This window comes from Calonectris borealis, chromosome 3 (genome assembly GCF_964195595.1).
Source record: "Calonectris borealis chromosome 3, bCalBor7.hap1.2, whole genome shotgun sequence".
Taxonomy (NCBI): domain Eukaryota; kingdom Metazoa; phylum Chordata; class Aves; order Procellariiformes; family Procellariidae; genus Calonectris; species Calonectris borealis.
In genome coordinates, this window is record NC_134314.1 from 2,541,294 (window position 1) to 2,557,611 (window position 16,318).

The window sequence follows — 16,318 nt, forward strand, 5'->3', positions numbered from 1 at the left end:
CGCGTGAGGCTTTTTTTTTTTTTCCTTTTCTTTTCTCCCCCCACCTCCTTTTCCCCTCTGGACCTGTCTGCCCACTCGGGGGGGACCGCAGCGAGGCCAGGTTGGAGCGATTTGACTGCAGAGAGGTTACTCCCAAGCATCAAGGCAGCTCCGGTCACCACCGTTGTCCCCATCCTTTCTCCCGCGGGGCAGCCCTTCTCCTCCCCTCCCGCACACCACGTCCTGGCTCTCTTGCCCTGTGGCTACTACTGAGGACTTTCAGGTGTCATCCGGTGACGAGCTCTTTGCTCTGCTCACCACCGAGCCCCTCGGAGAGGGGCAAGCAGGGAGGAGGTTGGCCCCGGAGGGTCCTTCCCCGCTCCCAGCACCGTGCGGGTCCCGTACCACAGCCACGGGGCAGTTTGGCTGCTGTGGTCTCGTTCTCGGCGTCCTTTTCCACCCCGCGCGGCACACCGCAGGCGCTGCTAAACCTCCGAAGACAGGGAGCGTGTTTGGGGCTTGGGAATGATCCGTCTGCAGCACAGCAGGGGCTGGCAACGCCCCAGGCTCGTGCGTTCGAGCGGGCTGCCTTGCGCTGCCGTTTTCTGCAGCCGCCGCGGTGCCAAAGGCAGCTGCGGAGAGTCTCCGAGTCTGGCCTGGCCTTTTCACACGCGCTTTGGGACTTTTCCTCCTGCACTTAGGGCCTCGTTCACTGGCCCTGGAGATCTGCTCCAGTAGCCCCCTGAGATCGGCTGCACAAGCCTTTGCTGATAAAATAAACCTCTTTCCCAAAAGCATCCAAGTGTGGACGCGGTCTGCCGAGAGCCGGCTCTCCGCGGTGCCTGGTCCCTGCCGGGGGAGCAGGCAGTGGTTCAGCTTTCAGCGCCGGTGCGATGGGAGTCGGGGTATCGGGGCCTTCTCTTGCGATCGCTTCGCATTTTGCAGAGTGGAGGAAGGAGAAGACGCTAACCCTTCATCTGCGCGCAGCCAAGCGGAGCCGAAGCGACGCGCCTGCGTCATGCAGCTGTCGAAGCCTGCGTGTGCTGCAGCCGGGGCTGCGCCATGGGCCGGCGTCCCCGCTCTGCCTCGTCTCTTGTCCCCCATCCCAGAGCGAAACGTGCCCACGTCGGGTTTGCCCGTGGGCCTCAGCATAACTGCCTTAAACCCCCGCCCCGTCCGCGCTCACGCCCTGGCTTCGGGCTGCGTCCGAAGGTTAATCCTGCCAAGAGCTTTCCTTCGCGTGAACTGGGAAATGCCGCTGGGATGGCGTTCACGGGGCTGTTTTCGGAGCTGGTTTCTCTCCCACCAAAGCGAAATGCTGTTACAGCCCTGTCTTCGCCCGACTTCCACGCTCAACTCGCTGCTCCGTTCTGCTTCAGTCCCGTCCCGTAACAGGAGGGAAGGACACGGCTTGCCCCCTCTTGTGTGATGTTCTCCCTCGAGGCATCCCGGATGTTTAAGGGCAGCCTGGAGAAGCTCTTGCTGGGTGGATGGGAAGGTGAAACTTCTGTCATTTGCCTCAAAGTCCCCGGCATTCCTGGCCCGACTTCCGCTGCGGCAGGTTGCAGCTCAGCATCCATCCCAGCACCCTGCGGCAGAGGGCTGGTACCGCCTGGTTGTGTCCCTGCTGTGGCCCAAAAGAGGAGCAGGGACGGTCCGTCAGCAGCTCCTGGGCTCACTGGTAAGGTCAGCCCTGTCCGCACTCCTCCCCTGCGGCCTGCACCGCGTTTTGGGGTGTTAAGTGGCCTCTCCAGCCATGTTTCAGCCATTTTTCATGTCAGCCCCACGGGTGGGGGTCACCGACCCACGCGCCTTGGGAAGGGAAGGGGCAGCCCGTCCCCAGCAGAGCCGACGGCTCGTGCCTTCACCAGCACAGACGGCAGCGAAATACGGATCGAGGTATCTTCTCCTCTCCGTACGTTTTTTTTTTCTTTCCACTCTCTTTTTGTTTTAACATCAGGTGCTCAAAACGGAGCATGTGAAGGCTCACAGTCTCTTGAAAAATGCGATCGGAGACTCCTGCGAGGCTCCGAAACACCTGGAAGGACGTTTTCTGTCCCTGCCCGGAGTGGAAACGTGGCACTCGTCAGCAGCTGCACCACTTCAGCATCCCTGAGGGGCCTGACACTCCTCTGCCGCTGGCTTTAATTCTCCCCTCGTTACTAGGTGGTTCGTTAGCAGCGATACAGTCGCTCACGTACAGCACAGGTCCCTGCTGTCAGCCGAGGGTGGAGGCAGCTCTGCCTTTCCCAGTCCTCTGCCCGCACCGCAGGTGTCGAACGGGAGTAAGGGTGGATGCCGGCAGCTGTGGATTGCACTTTATATAAATAGAGAGATGATGCACCTCTCAGCAACCGATTTTCAAAAAATCTTAAGGGAAATTTTAGTATTCTGGTGAGAGACTGTAGCGCAGGGAGCTTGGAAGACGGGGACGTGACGTGAAGCATTCGCGTTGCCGTTTCCGTGGCGGGGGCTCGGGGTTTGCCGAGTGCCGTTGCTTGGCTGCAGTCGGAGCTGGCGGCAAGCCCAGGGTGGGGGGTTTCTCCTTTCCGTTGGTGCGTTTCGGTTCAAGGCCAGTAGAAATGTAGAGATCAGCGGTGGAAATCCAAATTGTTCTTCCTCCCAGGCTCTTCACACGCTCAACTCTTCCCCAAAGTGTTGGTTTTTTCGGAGGATCCCTGGCGCTGCGATACCAGGGGTCAGGCTCGGAGCGTCGCGGTTGAGCGGGGAGAGGCAGCGTGATGGGATCGCTGTGCGGGTCGTGGGATGGATTCCTCCGTGCTGAGACCCCCCGAAGGGGGAGGATTTGGGGGTGAAGGGGTAAACGGGTGCTGCGAGTTGCTGCTGGGGGACGTGCTGGGCGGCTGCAGCGGTGGGAGGGTGGGATGCCATCAGGAAACTAAATGCCAGCGGGAGCATCTCCTTCCCCCCCGCAGGACTGGGGCTGTCCCTCCCGGTCCTCTGCTGCAGTGGTCTTTCCCAAATCTTCCCAAATAGACACCAAAACCCCTCCGGAGTACAGACTTGTGATTCACACCTCAACTTTCTGCTCCTGAGATATCCCAGGATCCGAGCTGTCCTTAGGCTTTCCTCCACCATCAGGGAGGAGAGGGGCATTTCTGGAGAGCAGTCCAGCCCGTGCCACCGTCCCGAACATCCCTCGCCACCCGTCGCTCTCCCGTGATTTTTGGGGGGTCCCAGGGTAACTCCGAAGCTCAGGTTAGGTTGTACGATTCGTCCCAGCTCCAGCACAGAGCAGCCTGGGGCGCGCGGTCTCCACCGCCCCAGCCCGAGGAGATGGGAGGGTCTCTCGGCAGCTGCACCTTTCCCAAGGGAAAGAGGGAAAGGCCTTTTCCCCTTTCCAGTGTTTCTGCTGCTTCACCCAGGACCGGGGGTTGCAGCCGGCAGCTGCCGGGTGCGGAGCGAGGTCTTTCTCACGTTCGCTGTAAATAGCATCGTCTGCCGTGACACGGACTTCCCGAACCCCGTTCGTGTCGCAGAGCACAGCCCCTGCCCTCCCCTGCGCCGTGGTCGTGCTAACTGCTCCGTGAGCACCAGGTTTAAAAAAAAACACAAAAAAACCCACAAACCGAGAGAAAAGAAACACTCCTTCAACACGAGCACAATGTTGAGTTTTTTTGTAAAAGGATCCAATAAATGGAGAGTTTAACTTGAGAGCGTCTCCATGCCTGCTTTGCTGGGGGCTGGGAGAGAGGGGTTGGGACCAGGAGGGGGCTTGCGGCAGCAGTGCTGCTCCGTGGCCCCGGGGCACCCCGAAAACAAGCGTCTCCCCAGGCTGACATTTCCCGAGGGAGCAGGAGCAAGGGGCAGGTGAGCCGGTCCGGAACGGTGGAAACCCTTCAGGGATGGCAGCGTCTGGTGCTAAACCCCGCTGCATCCTTCGGTGAGCTCATGGCTGGGCCAAGAGAGCCCCCGGTCCGGCCCCAGGGGGGTTTGGACCCCCATGTAGCTTCAGGGGACATCACATCCCAGCTGCCACGGTGACACAAGGCTGCTGGTGGCATTGGGGACACCCAGCCAGGACAGCAGATCTGGGGGAGGCTGGAAACCCTTTGATTTCTGCATCACCAATTGAAATCGCAGCCAAGCAAAAAGCACCTTCCCCAGAGCCCCGCTCCGCTTGCAGGCCCTGGCCCCGGGGCCTCTGCCGGGCAGAGGGAAGCTGAAAGCCACCGCAGGAAGAGTTGTCCGGGTATTTCAAGGCAATGAAAACGGCAGCCGAGCCGGCGGTGGGATTGCAAACCTTCCCATCCCTGCCCTCGGATCCTGACACAAGGAAATTCAGGGCCATTTCCTATGGCGCTCGGAGGTGTCGCTGGCTCGGGGGATGCTCCCGGCCCCTCTCCTGTGCAGGAGGCTGAGGTGGAAGAACCAAGCGGATCTGTGTGATTTCCAACATTTCCACCAGCTTCAAACCTGCGGGGAGGAGCAGAGGGGAGGACGGAGCTGGCTGGGCCGTGGGCCCCCTCCACGCTGGGCTGGAAATCCTGCAGGATTTCCTGCACGGTGCTGGATTTCCTCTCTCTTTCTTTGTGCTGCTTTTTTTTGCCTTTTCCTCCTGAGCAGCCGGAATCCTCCGTGGTCACTTGTCCACCTCTGTGTCACCTGCCCTTGCTGCTGTCCCCGTGGGAAATGTGCCCTTTATTTTCCCCACTGCCTGGGGGTAAAGGCTTTTTCCTGCCGGGAGTGTTTGTGCTTGGTTTTATTTCCAGGATAGGTTTCAGGGAAACCCCCAATTATTTTGATCCCAGAAGGAGGAGGTGGGTGCTCTGCCCAGGACCTGCCTCCCAAATGCCTGGGGTCTCTCCCCAAAATATTGCTGGGCGGCAGCGACATCGCTAACAGCGTAAGGGCACAGAAAGCCACGCTCAAAGGCGCAGACCTGGCTGCAGCGGTGGGACGCTGTTTTGGGGCTCCGGCTCCCCAGTGAGCCCAGCAGCATCTTGGGCGCTGGCTCGACGGCAGCAGATTCGCTCGTGGGGGCTTTTCCAGCCCTTACGCAGCAGACAAAAATCTCCTGTTGGAGCAAATAATTCTTCGAGCTGTAACTGGTGTGACCTCGGTGAGATGAGCCACAGCATCACCGCTCCTGTTTGGTTTTCTTTTTTTTCCTTGATAATGAGGGTTTGTACCTTGGGATGGGGGAACAGACACTGGGGAGAGGAGGGGGGGTCAATCCCCCTAATAATTCATTTCCCTTCTACCCGCCGGGGGGGGGGGGGAGGGGAGAGGGAGTGCACACTCCTTGATAAAAAGCAATTTATCTGAAATTGCTCCCCGTGTTCCATCAATGCCATAAAAGCAACCAGCTCCTGCAAGAGCCCAGGTAAAGGACCCGCAGCCACCGGTGCGGATGTTTGCACCCTCCCAGGCCCGGCCTTATGCCCCAGCCGCGCTGAGACAGGCAGGAAGAGGGAAATTACTGGGTTTGGGTTTGGTTTTTTTTTTTCCCCAGCTGGAAATGCAGAAAAACACTGCTGCAGGGCCAGGCACCAGGAGCAACACAAAGCCGAGGTCACGTTGGGTCCGTCGTTCCCAGGTTAATTAGATGACCGCGTTTCCACCCGCGAGGCAGGGCAGCCTGCGTACCCCGGCAGCACGCTCCTGTTTGTTTAAAAAAAAGAAAAAAAAGGCTGAAATTCAAGAGCATGTGGCATTGTGGGGAGGGGGGCTGGCAGGGAAAGGGCAGCGCTGGTGCTAGGGACCTACCGTGACCATCTAGTCCAACTGCCTGACCACTCCAGGGCTGACCAAAAGTTAAAGCATGTTTTTAAGGGCATTAGGAGCCCCAGTTTTGGCTTAAAACCCCTGGGCGAAGCAGGGTTTTGCCCACGGTGCAACCAAACGGCGGCAGAGAGGTAAAGAAGGAATTGGGGAAGCGAAACAGGCAGTTAGCTCCGCCGCACAGCACCCGCACCAGCCGGTGAACGCGTGTGCCCCGCCGACGGCACACGCTGTAATTTAGAGGCTCAAAATAGTAAATATTAAGAGCAGGCAGAGGGAAATGAACAGTTATTAGCCAGACAATTAATAAAGACCTATGCTGCGCTCAGTGTTGTGCCTGCAAGGGAAGGATAATTGTCACCGTTCGTTTTAACCCACAAAGTAATTTAACGTAGTAAAAAAAAAAAAGAAAACAACCCTAGATCAAGCACCACCAGTCCTTGCGAACGCCGCCCCGGAGCCCCGCTCTGCCCCGGGGATGCAGCGAGTCCTGGAGCAGCACTGTGGCAGAAAACCAACGGTTTGGTTTGTTTTTTTTTTCCCCTTTTCCCTTAAAGAATAAAAAAAGAGAAGTGAGGTGTAACATCAGTTCCTACACCTTGGTTTTAAAGCCTTTTGGAAGCTCTTGTGCAGGTGTTTCGCGGCAGAGGGCCCTGCTCTCTTGCATAGCTGGGTTTTAAGCTCTCACCCTGCACCTTTTGCTGCCAACATGATAATAATAAAAATTAAAAATAAGACAAGCTGTGATGTCTTTGCCTGTGGTTGGGCTTCTCCACGAGGCAGCACGGGGCTGCTTTGCTCCATCCCTCACTTTTTTTGTTACTGAGCACCCATCAATATCAAGAAAATAATAACAATGCAAAGTTTCACCAAGAGGGAGGCCGGTGTTTGCATCTTCGGTTATTGCAGCAACAGGAACCGGCCGGTTGTCAGCGGTTTTCTCACCAGGGAGCTCACGCTAACCCACGGCCTGGCCTAATCGCACTGAATTATGTTCTGCCTCAGGACATTCGCTGGCCTAGTTTTAATTACCCACGGCAGCCCGGTCTTGCCACGCTTGAGATGGAGACATCACCCCTGCTCCAGGGCAAGGAGGGGAACATGTCCTAGGGACGCTCAGGGACAGCTATAGGGTCAAGGGAGAGAAAAGATGGGGGAATAATTTAAATTTTTGCATTAATCAAGGCAAAGAGCTTTTAATTGTTTAGCCCTGCCAGTAAAAATGCAGCAAATTGATGCCGTGACTTCTGAAACAGGAGTTTGGGAAGGTCGTTGCCTCTTAGGGCTGAATGAATCCTGCTTGCCTCAGGAGCCTGCTATGGTGCCACTTGATCGTGGGAGAGACGCAGGATGCGGTCCGTGATCTCCGACCCTAAGGAAACCTTGCCCAGGAGATCCTACCTGCCACTGGTTCCTGGCCAGGGCTGGCCCGTGCCCACGGCCCCCAGGTGTCCTCACGGAAGTACTGTGTCCCCACAGGCGAGAATCCCCTGTAGCCCACAGAGCCGCCCCCCAGCACGTAGGTCCCCATGCCATGCCCTGGAGAGCAGGACTGGGGGGCTTGGCTGTAACCCCAAGGTCACAGGGAGGGACTTGGCTTGTTCCCTGTGGGCCACAAGGGTCCCCAGAGTGATGGGGCCCTGGTGGTGGGTCTCAAGCGGTAGGTCCTTAGTGATGGGTCCCAGGTGATGGGTCCCCAAGGGATGGGTTCGCCGTTCATGAGTCCCAGGTGGTGGGTCGCATGTGATGGGTAAATGGGGACCTCTTTGGTCTAACTTATCTTCCCCATCATGAGCCCACCCAGGCCATGAGGTGCAGCTGAACGCAAACCCCTCTGCACTCAGCTTCGTTACTCCTCCCAAAGGCTGAGCTGCTGATGGGGCACAGACCCAACATCTCACTCCAGCTTCCCTCAGATCCTCATGTCCAGGCTCCCGAGGAGGTGGCCCTGGTGTGGCTCAGGGCACTCATCAGGTGGCATCAGGGCCAGCTGATTCCCCAGTGACACGGACTGCATCTGGGCATGGTGGGGGGACAGCATGAACCTGGAATTAAATGACTTGGTCCAGTTGTTTTTATTAAGGCTCAATCAATAGAAAGAAAACACAATATACTTCTCTCCATCCAGGAATATCTGTTCCATAAAAGCCAGCCAAGTGCAGAAAGCTGATTTTAACCTTTTCTCCCCATTATTCCCCGGCCCAGCGATGCAGCCCTGGCTGCGCTGCGGGAGCGCACAGTTTGGGAAGCGCGCTGAGAATTAATCCCTTGCCAGGGCCCAGGGTGCAGCCCTGCGAAGCGGCTGCTTGAGAACAGCCCAGCTGCAAACAAACACCACTATTAGCGTTTAATTAGGGGAGCTGCAGAGAGAGGCTGGTGCAGCGCCGCTCGGGATGTGGGACTCCCACGTCACACGAGGTCACGGGGGCTGGAGACGGCCATGGCACAATGGACATCACACGGTGGCCAGGGGGATTTTGTTTTTTTCCCTTTCTGAAAGAAAGAGAGTGAAACCAAGTACCTTTGCTGTTGGTTGTCCATTGAAGTGTGCATCTCCGGTTAAAACCTATTTGCCATCCATCGTATTCCACCCCCTCCATTCGCAGCTCTCCTGGGCTGCCATGGTTACCTCTGCAGGACTGACCCAGCCCGAAGAAATGCTGTTTATTTTTCTTCCTCTGTGCAGAATGAACAAGCACTTATTTTTGCTAGTTTAATTAAGATTTTTCATTAAAGAATTTGCCCCCCTAGTATGTACATTTTTCCAGCAGGCACAACCTTTCTGTTTATAAGAAATTAATCCGTTTTCAGATGCTGGACTGGAACAGTAAGAAGTTTTCCTGCCCAAAATGTCAAGAAGAAAAATGTAAAAACTTTTTAAATTGATTTTTTTTTCCCCAGGAGGGTGGAAAAGCCTCTGGAAAGCCATTAGCTACCAGATGACCTGATAAAATATCAGCATGGCTGTTACTTTGCACCTCAAATAAGGATTTCGGTGTGACAGCTCAATCGCATCAGTTGCCTTTCAGTAGTGAACCAAGCTAAAAACTAACTGTTGAGCTTGGGTACATTTCTGATCCCGTTGATGAGCACAGCAGCCCACTCCCAGTTCCCGAATTACCTTCACACCACTGTGCTCTTCACACGACTTCTGCCGCAGCAGCTTTCAGCTGTAAGGAGGCAAAGGAGGTTGGTATGATTTCTATTTCACGTAAGGGGAAAGTGAGGCACTAAGCCAGGAACATGTCCAAAAGCACCCATCAGCGGCAGGACTAGACTGGAGCTCTCCAGTTCTCTCAAGTTAGGCAGCACTGAGAGATTTCCACGGCGAGCTCAGAGCATCAGGATTTATTTGGCCCAATTATACACTAGTCACTCCTGTGGAGTAGCTATTGTGGCCGATACAGGCTGTCTGACTCTTCACATTTAAATATTTCCTTAATACTTTCAGATCAGTAAAGCCTCTCCGTCTAACCTGACTTTCTGTATGACGCGGCCGTGCTGGATGAGTGCATCAGGAGGTTATTCTCCCCTGACATGGAAGGCTGGTCGGACTGCGTAACTTCAGCAAAGACAGCAAATCTCTCTCGCTTTCCTGCCCTCAGTCACCTGCAGAGTCGGAGAAACACAGAGCTCTAATCTTTCAGTCAGTGAATCCGCAGCCCTGTAACTGCAGGGCTCCATCATATAGCCACATAAATGTCATAGAAATGTCCCCATGTGTCTCAGCACCCGGCTAGTCCAGCTCTTGGTTCTGGCTCAAGGAAATCCTCTTGACTACAGGTAGCTACAGCTCGGCTCTACCCCAGCCGAGGTCTTCTTGACATTTTGTAGCTGGGCTTTAATCCTTCTCGCTCCTTGGGTCACGGGAACGGAGCACTCGGAGCCCGTTTACCACCAGGGAGTTGCAGCTCTGCTCAACTGTACCCACGTGGCCTCCAACAGCAATTTGGCGAGGGGAAAAGTCAAGGGCCGGAGCCCACGCTGACCCAAAAGCTTGGTGGAGCCCAGCTGGGAAGCTCAGCCGTGGTTCAGAAGCACAACATCACACAGAATCATAGAATCATTAAGGTTGGAAAAGACCTCTCAGATCATCGAGTCCAACCGTCAACCCAACACCTCCATGCCCACTAAACCACATCCCTAAGGGCCTCATCTACACGTCTTTTAAATCCCCCCAGAGATGGTGACTCCACCACTTCCCTGGGCAGCCTGTTCCAAGGCCTGACCACTCTTTCAGAAAAGAAATTTCTCCTAATGTCCAATCTAAACCTCCCTTGGCGCAACTTGAGGCCATTTCCTCTCGTCTCAGCTGCAATGAGGGGACAGCATTGTGGTTCATAAGCAGCCATGAAGCGCTAATTACTGAATTTGCTTCCCCTTTCCCAAAAGGCATCAGGAAAAACGGCTTGGGGTGTGCTTCCACTGTGCCAGCAAACTGATTTCCCCTCGTTCTTTGCCCCAAAATAAGCTCCTCATGGTGAACTGTTACACCTTCCGATCGCTCCCCCTGCCTCCTCAGCTCTGCTGAGTTTATCACATGGCCTCTGCGTATTAAGAATAATCTTTTTGGAGATTTAATTACAAGGTGAAATATGTCCAATTCTATTATTCCATTTTCGAGTGATGATAAAGCAGCCAAACTACTGCAAATGTTGTAAACTCTTACGAGGATTAATGCTACCGCAACAAGTTTTTTATCACATTAATGGTACTATTTCTCTCACACCCATGACATACACACAAAGCAAAGGTATGGATGCCGGAGCCTGCACATCCAATCAAACAGAAGTCCTTAACGTGTACGAAATGTGACGTGGAAACTGCAATAGCAAACAGTTTTCATTACAGAGCTGTTCTTCCACTGCCTGAATCTCCCCAAAGCTATGAACTGAAGGAGCAGTTATATTTCACAAATGTGTATATACGCGCACCGGCGGATGTGGAATAGGCATGCAGATGCTTTTATAAACCACAGAATGTGCTTCCTCCTTGGCAGTCTTACTATGCTTTTTATTTTTAACACCAAATAAATACAAAACAATCCAATAAAAAACAAACAGCAGTAAATCTGAGAAATCGGTCGCTTTTAAAAGCAATACTATTAACTAAGTTTAGGCCCCAAATATGTGATTTTGGGAGTGAAAAACCTCCCCAGGTCTGCGGTACAGATGGCTTTGTATAAATGACTCAGTATTTCAACCAGGATTTGGGACTGTGGGCGCTGAAAGGACAGGTTTTTGGAAGGTAGAAACAAGAGGCACTTAAATCTCAAAGGTTTTTCATGAGCACTAGGAGTTTAACTACTTTATGTACTTTTGAAAGTATCTTCCAGAGATACCTCCTCCACTGTGATGAAGGGACCCAGGAGAAACCAGTCTTCAGCATGTCTCAGTGAGAGCCTAGAGCAGGGCGGACAAATCTGGTCGTTACAGGTGAGGATGCAGCACCAATAAACGCCTTGCATTGCTAAAGCATAGAGCTTTTCCAAAATCCCTCTGCCCTTGCAGGGAATGGCCAGGCTCTTGCCGCTTCGACGCTATTCTACATGTCCAGCATAGCCCCCTTTTTCTATTTTTATTTTTCTAATCTTTGCCTTACCAGCTTTCCCATTCCTCTTCTTATCAGTGAAACGCACACGCACAAGGTAAATGGAGGACAGACAGGAAATTGGATCTGGTGACTGGGAAGAAGCAGTGGGGAGAAAAATAAATCTCTCAATATCTGAGGGCATTGTTTCAATGTTCTTACAGAGTTTTCTCAGGTAAAGGACTGGGGCATACATTGCTGAGAGGGTCACACAGAGAAATGTCTGCCTCTGCACACAATTTCACCCTGACCTGGTAAATATACACTCTATTTATTTACTCTGCAGTCTGTATCTCCTATAAGATTCCAAATCCCAATTTTACAGCACAGGAATCCCCTCCAAAGTATTCAAAAACTGGTTAAAAATAAAATTTAAAAAATATATAGATATTAAAAAATACTTCCTTGCTTCTCCGTGAAGGGAAAGGTCGTTTCTGGTCTCTTTGAATCAGGAAATTCTCTCTCTCTGGGGTCATCCTCTGGAAAGCTCTTAGCTCTGGTGCTCTGGGGTGTCTCCTTGCAGAGCAGCACGATGTCTGTGAGCTAAAATTTCTGCAGGAATTTGAGAACCAGGTCACGCAGTTTCACCCTCAAAGGTTCATCGTTGTCGCAGATGATGTGTGTGGAGTCCTCCTCAATCTGAATGAGGGTTTCTGCCTCCTGGAGGAGTACGATGTGGCCCTTGGCTGTGTCCTCCACCTTCACGTCACTGAAACCATGCTAGATGTAGCGTTGGGGAGGGAGTAAAAGAGAGGGATGTTACTACAGCTCAGGAAAACAGGTAGAGATGAAAGACTAGGGCACAGGGGAGAGGAGAGGGGAGAACGGCTACAAAATATAGAGTGCCACTGCAGATATCCTAGATCTCTGGGATAAGCAGATGAAACACCCATAGGAGAAGCTAAGTATGACCCTCATTAAAGAGATGGATAAACTATAGAACAGGGAGGCTAAAGCCAGTATTTTCCACTACACCAGGTCACTGCAACTGCAAAATCTTGAGAGACAAAGAGGACAAATGGCTCCTTTAACTACAGAAATTACCATCTGCTGACATTACTGCCTTGAAGATGATAGTGGAGAGCTACTGAACCCCAGGGCAAACTTCCTCACAGATAATCCTACCCTTTTCCCTACCCATTTTCTCCAAGGAGTCATACAGGAGAGAACAGGGCTCCACAGAACAGTAACCAACTGCCTGCAGGTTCAGCCACCAAGCCCCCTGTCCTGCAGCTCCCCAGAAACCTTCTCCATCAGTGGAGACGTTTCCAGGATCTCTTCTTCACTCAGTCACCCCATTTTCACAAAACTGGTAAGAACTTGAATACTTTTGAGACCTCCTCCCCACTGTTTATTGGAAATTTATTGGAAATGAGCTAATGAATCCAAAAGCTAATGGGGGAAATTCACCCACCCAGAGTGACCCCAAAAGCTCTGCTTCCATGGGAAACCAGGAGGAAATGACTGACATGAAGGCCCTATATCAGGACATGACTCCACAGGGCACTATTCTCTCCATACTCAGTGCAGGCACACACGTTCCCTGAAGTACTTTGCTAGCTCATTAGCCCCTCTCCATTTCAAGCTACACTAAAATTATTTTCCCTCTCTCTGATAGCAAAGCAGCACATTTCTGAGATTAGTAGAAAACCGCTTGAACCTCACTTGCCACCAAAGACTTATTACCTTCTCGAGCGTCTGCACAAACTGGTCCACAGGAATGGAGCCACTCAGCAATGGCTTCAAAGGTTTATACTCTGGCACGTCATCACTCACGCGCTTTCTCTTCTTGCTGGCAGGAGGTTGCGGAGGTTTTGGAGGGAGCTAATGGATGAGAAGGTGCACAGTAATGCAGTGAATCACATCAGCTTATTATAATTTAGTTGGAATAGCAAGCACATGAGATAGAAAAGGAATACTGATTTTGTTTTCTGTCTCTAAAGGGGAACATTGCAGTGCTGAAGGGGAGAGGAGAAACCCAGCCTTGGGCTCCACTGCAGCTCTGCACACATAAGCCACCATTTATAGAAAAAAATTAGCAGTTTTAGTTCAAATCTCCATCATCTTAAAATTTCTGTCAAATTCAGTTCTGTTCAAATTTCCGTCATCTTAAACGGCCGGTTTGACTCAATTCAAGACTGAAGCTTTCTATTTTAGCATTCAAGTACCCTGCAATATTTTCTAGGAATCATGCCTTAAAGAAGTCAATGCCTTGAAAATCATACTCTATAAGATGCACCAGGTTGGGAAACGGCCAAATTCAGAGCAAGTAACTACTCAGTGAATGAGAAAAATGGGCAATTTATTTCTCACTGGCCTCGGAAAAGTGAGTCTTTAGGAAGAACTTGAATACAGACAAGTAGGCGTGAGAGATACTGCAGTGCCTGAAAAAATCACTGGAGTGTGATCTGGGTATAATTTTGTGCTGCTTCAGAAAGCTATCTGCCTTAACTCACCCCTGAGACCCTTCTCCGTTAGCAGGAGGGGGAGGCAGGTTAGCACGTGCAGCGGTAGCTAACCTAGCACTGTGTGTTGCTGCGCGCGCGGGCAAGGCGTGAGGTTAACTGAGCATTTCTGAAAGACCCTTTCATGGAGATGAAAACCAGATTCGTATAAAAAGAACAGTGAGGAAATTATTGTGTAAAAGAAGTCCATGTGTCCTGTGCCAAGTTAGTTAGGTCGGGGAAGTGTCAGCACTGGTCTTTCCCAGTGAACTAGCAACTCAGTCCCTGGGAAAAAGGTGCTGGGGAAAATTTCTCCAAAATTTTGGCAAGAACATTTGCCAGGGATGCGTCTGCACAACACACAGGGAGTTTGCCTGAAGCAACCCCAGTGCCTTGTAGCATCCTGTACACTCCAGGTGACAGACTGGGCTCCTCTCAACTCCGTGTCTTTCCCATCATGTAGCATCGTGTCTGAACCTGCTGCTGTGATGTCCCTGTGTTTCTTTCAACAGCCAGGGAAGGGTGTTTTTCACCCTTGGGAAAGAAATGCTGCCTGCTCAGGCTCCAGTTCCACAAGCAGGGATGCACTTGAGTCACTTTACAAAACCCACCATTTTTCCTTTAGTTGGTGGGCCTACGTGCATGTATCATGTTATTTGTGCATGAATCACTCACATGGTTCTGTGTTCGTAGACTGAGTTTTTGGGGCTTGTCTACACACAGCTTCTGTAACGCCCAGAGGTCCCAGGCTCAGCCAATACTGACAGATACCACTGTGCTGGCTTACCTCCACCCATTTATAAGAGCTCTGGCATTGAAAGCCTAGGTCTAAGCTTATTTGGCAGCAGGAATCAGAGTAGAGAAGAGAGTAAATGAACAACACAAAGGAGAAAGGAGCCTTAGACCAATTGCATTGCAATACTTCAATTTTTTCAGTGTTGCCTAGTGTTTCTAGGGAACTGACTTGCAAAAAGTAAGACAGCCTGTCTGCTGTGCACCAATATAAATCCTTAGCCGATCTTTATTGTCCCTGCATTAAAGACATTCCTGTACTGGGCCCTCTTCCCAAGTGTAGGGGGCCCAGCCCAGCTCTGCTGCCCAGCGGGAGAGGCAGCATCATGCAGAGTGTGGCTTCGCTGAGTTCCCTGAATGCTCACGCATCAAAGGAGAAAGGGGACCAGGGCATCCACTGCTGAGCAGGTCCACCAGACATCGTCTCCTTCTGCGGAGCACCAATGCCAGGAATTGCAGTGTCAGCCTAAAGGAGGTGGTCAGAAGAGAGTGTAAACTCTTACTTTGTACAAGGATGCACAATCTGCTTCTTGGGGAATGGGGCAACTTAAGGAAGACACTCCCTTCACACGTCTAATGTTTTAGGTCATCTCTCTCCTCTGACCCTCAGTTCTAAGTCCATGAGAGGCTGACTGATGCTGATCCTGGTGTATGGGTTATGGAAGACAGCAGTATGATTTTATGATTTGTAGTCTCTTTTCAGAAATAATCTGACTTCCCCTTTTATCTTAGCCAGGCACATGGCCAACGAAAAAAGGGTAGAGAGATTTATTTGCATCCCACTCTCTCGTCTAAGTGTAATTCCTCACTTGCACATGCCAGGACAAAGCATCTGACAAGGACTCTGCTCCGGTGGGGAAAGAGTTGTTGGAGGGGTTGCCTTACGAGAACAGCTGGGGTCCCAGATGGCAGGAAACACGGTGTAAGGATATTTTTCTCCCTTTGCCATTATACTGTACCTGCAGCACATGCTTGTTGTCTTTAGTATGCAACACAGCAGAAACTGTTGCTAAGGAAATACCAGGCTTAATCTCCAAGGGCACAAGCGAATCTGCAAGCTAAAGCAAAAGAAGGATTTTGTTCAGCAAGTGATAATCTCAAAATTTGTATGAATCCAGCTGTGATTTAAATTGGCAGCATAGTATTTTTAAACACGGACTAATGAACTGTAAACACAAACCCACTGATACGACGACAGAGCGCTCCTCTTACCTGCTTAGCCCTCCCTCCAGCTCTTAAAGCTACTGACTTTCATACTGTTATCAGAGCAGAGCGAGGTTTTCAGTAACCAAGGCAAGTCTCACAAAATAAAACAATTAAAGAGAAAACTCATTTTAAAAGACTTTATTAATAATTTTGATTAATAAAACTCATTATCTATCAAGTTTGTTATGTCAACGAACAATGAAAAATAAAAGCCAGTTTCCTTTCTGTTCCTTAGTGCTGTGGCTGCAAAACAGCTGGAAGAAAAGGGTTTGTCCTTAAAAACCCAATGGCTCTGTTGACTGGTCTGAAATTTTTCCTTACAACACTGCATAGAAACCCTTACAGTGCCTTTTATATAATTCTTCTCTGAAAGAAATAAAATTTAGTCTTGGCTCCAACTTTGAATTCAATGGCAACCTCCCAAGATCCTCAGCATTCAGGGTGTTGGCAGTGAATGGGGAGTGGGCAGTACCGCACCTGCTGAGACTTGCGGAAGTTGGCTGGCTGGGAAGCACCTCTTCCAGCCACGTTTCCAAAAGAACGCTGCAGAAAACAGTGCTCAT

The 16,318-nt window shown here is 51.5% G+C and overlaps 1 protein-coding gene across 8 annotated transcripts in view; it reads right to left on the reverse strand.

Moving 5' to 3' along the window:
* Window positions 1-6,892: 6,892 nt before the first annotated feature.
* The window catches only part of INTS9 (integrator complex subunit 9), a 74,830-nt gene continuing 65,404 nt past the window's right edge, over window positions 6,893-16,318 (reverse strand). For 4 of the 8 annotated variants that reach the window (XM_075144810.1, XM_075144811.1, XM_075144812.1 and 1 more), the window contains 3 exons: window positions 15,509-15,607; window positions 13,000-13,137; window positions 10,717-12,033 (listed from right to left, as the gene is read on the reverse strand). In XM_075144810.1, coding sequence (XP_075000911.1) covers window positions 11,857-12,033; window positions 13,000-13,137; window positions 15,509-15,607 — 414 coding nt within the window. In that variant the 3' untranslated portion in view covers window positions 10,717-11,856. Of the gene's footprint in view, window positions 7,770-7,804; window positions 8,218-8,245; window positions 8,403-8,845; window positions 9,334-10,716; window positions 12,034-12,999; window positions 13,138-15,508; window positions 15,608-16,318 lie in introns of those variants that run through there. The other 4 variants (XR_012672841.1, XR_012672843.1, XR_012672842.1 and 1 more) reach the window with 4 other exon arrangements.